The 6,000-nt window shown below is 38.5% G+C and overlaps 1 protein-coding gene across 4 annotated transcripts in view; it reads right to left on the bottom strand.

The window, feature by feature from the left end:
* EPS8 (epidermal growth factor receptor pathway substrate 8) overlaps nucleotides 1-6,000 on the bottom strand; it is a 168,043-nt gene continuing 162,043 nt past the window's right edge. For all 4 annotated transcript variants that reach the window (XM_054696427.1, XM_054696424.1, XM_054696425.1 and 1 more), the window contains 3 exons: nucleotides 3,833-4,013; nucleotides 2,874-3,003; nucleotides 1-1,279 (listed from right to left, as the gene is read on the bottom strand). In XM_054696427.1, coding sequence (XP_054552402.1) covers nucleotides 1,166-1,279; nucleotides 2,874-3,003; nucleotides 3,833-4,013 — 425 coding nt within the window. In that variant the 3' untranslated portion in view covers nucleotides 1-1,165. The remainder of the gene's footprint in view (nucleotides 1,280-2,873; nucleotides 3,004-3,832; nucleotides 4,014-6,000) is intronic.

Genomic DNA, 6,000 nt, shown 5'->3' with positions numbered 1-6,000 from the left:
TAACATACAGCAAATACTGTTTATTGCAGACTTTTTAGCTGACTTGTGAAAAAGGCACTATGAAAATTAATGAATCTAGATAATCTCTCTAAATGGATTTATGTTAAAATATACACCATTCTTACATAACATCTATTTTATATATGTGAAATAATATAACATTTAATGACAAAAATCGTGTTCCAAAAATAACATTTGTTGAAGGTTAAGTATCTCTCTCTATCTAGAATCTTTCACAGGATTAAAATATGTGTAAATTAAGTGTTTCTTATTATTACCAGAAAAACTTGACACAGATAAACACATAAAATGGCCCCAATTTCCTTTTAACTACTTAAATCACTATTTGGAACTGAGGCTTTCATTAAGCAAAATACTGTAACGCACGCCAATGCAGGTGACTTCCTGTGACAAATTTTCAATGTATATGACCTCTTTACCACTTGTGCTTTCCAATATATAAGAACACGGTATAGATACTAAACAGAATATAAATGAAATCAAAATACAAGCTTTACAAGGAATCGTGGTCAACAGAGCCATGACAAGTAAAACGCCTTGGGAACGCTTCATGGGTTTGTATTTGTATGTTCAAGGCCTTGTTGTATCATACAGTTCATTAAATGGTTTAGTTTTTAAAAATCTGTTGGCATTAAGAACTCTAAATAAATCCAAACTTTCTATCACTGAGTATGTGAAAGAGGAAACCCAAGTAAGCAGAGGCAAGTCTCAAGTAAGCTATACCCTGATTACAGACACCACAGTCAAAACTGTGGTCACAGGCAAAACTGAAATCACTTAGATATTGAATCATGGGCCAGATCTTTCTTTTGGTGCAGGAAATAAATCTGCCACTGTCAAAAATGCCTGCTTATCCACTGAGGTGGAAAGGAAATAATTAACCCAATAAAAGAAATCTTATCTTGGAAAAGTATGAAAAATATTGCCCAAGGTCAAAAAATTGTATTTAAAAATTGTCAGCTTTAATAAAAATCATGGGCCCAGAAGCAAGTTCTCTGCTTACTTATTAGTTTGTACTGACTCTTTATGGCAATAAATTAAGTATACCAAGAAATAAGAATCTGACATTCCCTTCATGGCTTCTTAAAACAAAGCACGTTGGAATAATGCCAAGAATAATGGAGTTCAAAAACAAATAAACAAATTAGTGACTGCTTCCCTCATCAAAAGATTCCACTCCTGAATCACTAGCAGCAGCACTGATTTTCTCCTGTCGCCTCCGCATGATTTCTTGCAACTCGGAGCTGCCACTGTTATCCTGAAAAATAAATATGGTTCAGACAAACTGGTTGCTGGTTTGTAGGCTGCAAATCATATCACAAAATGGCTCAGGGTGACATTCCCTTGTGTTTTTCTTCTACTATCTCTTGGGGAAAGTGTGACATTTCTGGATTTCACAAACATCACATTTATAATTTTTATATTTATAAAGTGTCTTAAGGCAAATTCATTCACACAACTGATAAATCAGTGATGCATGTAGAATGACGTGTGTTCCCTGAGAGAAAGAAGAATGCAATGGGGTGCTACATTATCAAGCAATCCTCTTTTGGTATAGAAACACACTCATCTGCATTTGGGGGATTCTAAATCAGGCCCTAAAATCAGACACTGAGTTTCCCTCCATATGGATCTGAACCTCCCACATCCCATTAACTCTTCTTTCCATGTCCCATCTCCGATGCCTGTGTGCTGTCCTTATTCCACTCTCATCAGTGGAAGCCTCTGGCAACATAAGTGAGTAACACTGATCTAGATGCAAGAGAAGGGTGTGGTGTGAAGGCAGGTGGGGCAGGTGAAGGACCTCAGTTAATCCACCTCTGCCTCAATGTACACCCAGAGAAATAGAGACCAGGAGGATGGAGGAGGGGAAAGTCAATGACTATAATAATTAGTCTTAGGAATATGGAACTTTCCATCATATCTTTAAGAAGCAACGTATGCATTCTCAATAAAATTAGAATGCATAATGGTAACAAAACTGCCTAGCAAAAGACAAAACCTTATTTACTGTCAATATACAATGGCAATCAATGTCAAGGAAACATTTCCAGGGTGAAGGTCATTTCTCTTGACTCAGAGCAGTTACAGGGTTGTATGCATGAAGCTATTTTACTGTTGTTTAACTGCTAAATTTATAATATACCTGCTAGAGATAATTAAGTAGTAATCTCCAACCAAAGTCTATATTCTTTCATTTCAGCCCAAGTATAATTTGCATGAAAGCTAAAAGCTGTGTGTAACCACCGAAAACTACTACCTTGCTTTGCCCATTTTAGGGAGAGGAGACTAGCGCAAGGTTATCTCGTCTAAAAAATATTTACTTCCCTGCTTTCACACGGATACTTTCACTCAATAATTACCCTTCTGGGCTTCCTATTTTTGATGATCCCTACCTAGCATTTGTCCTCTGATTATTTAGATGTATAACTAGAACTGAGACTCACACAGTCAAGGTTCTATGACCTATCATCTCTAATGTACTAGAATCTCTAAACTAAGGACAGGCAGAAGAGTTCCAGACACTTAACACATGTTTATGCTCTTAAAAGTGAAGGTCCATTATTGTGTCAAAGTTAGAATTCCTAAAGCAATACTAAACACCTATAAAAAGAACATTTGGCTTTTCATTCCATTTCTCAAAGTACTTGCTCAAGCTTCATGTTACAAGAGCATTTACAATAAATAAATCTCCTTGCAAATGGTCATTGATGGTGTCTAGTGACAAATTACAAAAGCTGAAACAAATACAGCTTTTCATGAAAGTGAAGTTGACCAATGTGGACAAAAACAGTTAACTAATTACACACTCTTAATTAATGCAGAAAACAGTACAGATTAACTTATCATACCTCTAATGCAGCTTTTTGTACAGTAATTTGGCTAAAGACTCGAGCCCCTTCAGGGCAGACTGTCCTCAGTTCATCTTTATTGAGAGAGAAAAGTTGCGCACCATTTAATACTCCAAGACTAGTGACAGTCCTAAAATAGAAAAATACAAGGAAAAAAGAGAGCATTAAAAATACCACCTGGAAAAAGAGAAAAATGTCTGGTCTGGCTCTGACTCTTTTGCAAGAGGTCTGCATGCTGGAACCGCTATGTATTCAGAACAGAGGCTAGGACCTTTCCTGAGGATGACTTCATAATCAGGCTGAGTGATTATGAATTATGGAAAAGAAGACAATTGATTATTATATGGTACTAATTACTAGAAATGTGGTGTTTCACAGAAGGAATAGGTGACTTTCTAGTTAACCAGGCAAAAGACTAGTCAGTGTAGCTCAGTTTTTCAGTCATGCTGGGTGAGTTTATCATATGGCAAATTCTCCTGACTGCACATTGATCAAACAGTTCACTGGATCAAGTAACACATAAGATGTTTTGATTACAGGTATATTGACTCCTGACCATGGGTTTACCAAAGGAAAGGTTCTATTAGATATCTAGTTTTTTATTTGCCTGAGAATCTCTAGCCTGCAGCAGAAGAAAAGATTATGCTATAGAGCCTCTATGGTCTGGAAAGTGTAAGCAGCCCATCATCCTAGCCCTGTTGAAGCATGATGGGGGAGAATGAAAGCTATCAAGCTTCAAAACTGCTGAGAGTTCGGTTGGGATGAAAAGACAGCGCCACCTGAAAATCAGGTTAAATGATAGTTCTTTTTGCATCTTCCAATTCTTCTATCATTACCTGAGTGAGGTACAAAGCAACTGTAGACTGACATTTTTTGAGTCATTTGTAACATTTGAGCAATTAAGTTGCAAACAATGCAAGTTTTTCACACATAATTGTAAAGTGTTCTGTGACACTTACACAGGGTTGAAACCTTTTGACTGTAACCATGTCTTCACATCCTCTGGTGTGGAGTCGTAAGTGATGTTGATAACTGACATGTTCTGCCGTGGCACATGGAACTTCTTCTGAGCAGCGCTCCGGCCAATGGTCAGTCTGTGGATGAGCTCATCCTGCACCTCTTCCATCTGAGATTTCCTCCCTAGACACCAACACAGATTAGTTTCATTGTGAAAATTACCTAACACTTTGCCACTATCTCTGGATTCCCAATGCAAATCACCCTTTGACCCCAGCTGGACTTAAAATCTATATATCTACCATCTTTCCTCACTTTCATCCTCACCCAGTATAAATTCCATGATTAATTATTAATATCACTTCCTGGCTCGTCTCCTCTCTCTCCATTGTACTCACTTGGAAAAACCCCATCCCTTATCAAATCTGACTTTCTGCTTATTCTGTGCCTGCACCTGCCTCCTGAGTACAACACAACAACACTGAATGATCTCATGTTAAATTCATAAGTATGAACCTCAACTGGGCTGTTCATGCTCCCTGACAATCACACCATACATCCTTAGGCTGGTGGTTCTCTACCAGAAAAAAATTTGTCCCCAGGGGAAAACTGGCAGTGACTGGGATGTCACAACTTGGGGATGTCACAACACACACAGGCTAGTCTCCTACAACAGAGGATTCTCCAGGCCCACATGTCAACAGGGCTCAGCTTGAGAAATCCTGCCTCTTGACAAGGTAATAGCCCACCGACCCAGGCAACATCTTCTTTCTCTGCAAAACACCATCTATTCCCCAGTTCTTAGCCTGAGCTGGCGATCTTACGATCCTAATTTCTGAATAAAATAAACAAGTTAGGAGAGACCCTCCATAAGTTCCCCTAGCAGTTCTTACCAACCCGCACTACCCTTCCTTCTGCCCTCCCCACCACTGCATCTGAAATGCATCTTCCATGCTCCTAAAGCCAGCGCTCCAGATATGCACTAGACCTATATCCTCAGCCCACTTAAATAAATACCTTGGCAGTGATTTCTCTTCTATTATCCTATGTTACTAATTTTCCTCTTATACTGAATCAGTTCATCAGCACAAAAACATGCTATTATTTCATTATTATTTCCCCCACCTTAAAGCCAGTCCTTTCTTGCCCCCAAGTCACCTCTCAGCTGTCTATTTCTCCTATTCCCTTTTGGCAAAACGGGGAAAGCTGTTTATATTTGCTAACTTCAATTTCCTCTCTCCAATTCTCTCTTTAATCCATTGCAGTTAGGCTTTTGGTCCCATCCCTCTACCACGTCATGCTAGACTCCAATGGCCAAGTCCCAGTCCTTGTCTCATTTAATCTACCAGCAACGTCTGAAAAAGAAACAGATATGTTGACTCCTGACCATGGGTTTACTAAAGGAAAGGTTCTATTAGATATCTAGTTTTTTATTTGCCTGAGAATCTCTAGCCTGCAGCAGAAGAAAAGATTATGCTATAGAGCCTCTATGGTCTGGAAAGTGTAAGCAGCCCATCATCCTAGATCCAGTGAAGCATGATGGGGGAGAATGAAAGCTATCAAGCTTCAAAACTGCTGAGTTTGACAATATTTGCTTATATTGTCTAAAAAATGTAAAAAATGATAAATGTTAAAATTTAAAAAATCTAAAAAAAATAAAATTAAGTTTTCACTATAAAAATTTTATTTATTTATTTATTAAAAAAAAAAACCACTGCTGAGTTTGGTTGGGATGAAAAGACAGCGCTGCCTGATTTTCCTCCTGTCTCACTGGCCTCTACTTCTCCGTTTCTGAGTTTGCTCATCTCCTAGGTACCATTGAAGGGCTCCAGGGCACTGTCCTGGGACCTCTTCCCCACCTGCACTGGCTCCATCAAGAAGCACTGTGACTGGTCTCATGGTTTTAAATGCCATTTAAAAGCTATGACTGTGCAATCATTTCTCCAGTCCAGGCTGTTCCCTAGAACTCAAGGTCCATACATGTCAACTATGCACTTGACATACTCATTTACATGTCTACTAGAGATCTCTATAACACATGTCAAGTCTGAATGACTTCCTGATGCTTGCTTTTATGTTAGAATTCCCACCTTAGTTCATGGTGATTCTATTTTTCCAGTTCTTCTGGCAAAACATCATGAAGCTAAGCTCTATTCCCCTTTATTCTCTA

Source organism: Talpa occidentalis, unplaced genomic scaffold (assembly GCF_014898055.3).
Source record: "Talpa occidentalis isolate TD23 unplaced genomic scaffold, MPIMG_talOcc4v2.1 talOcc4.16, whole genome shotgun sequence".
NCBI lineage: Eukaryota > Metazoa > Chordata > Mammalia > Eulipotyphla > Talpidae > Talpa > Talpa occidentalis.
Note: the sequence above shows the minus strand (reverse complement) of the source record. Positions and strands in the feature narration are given on the sequence as shown.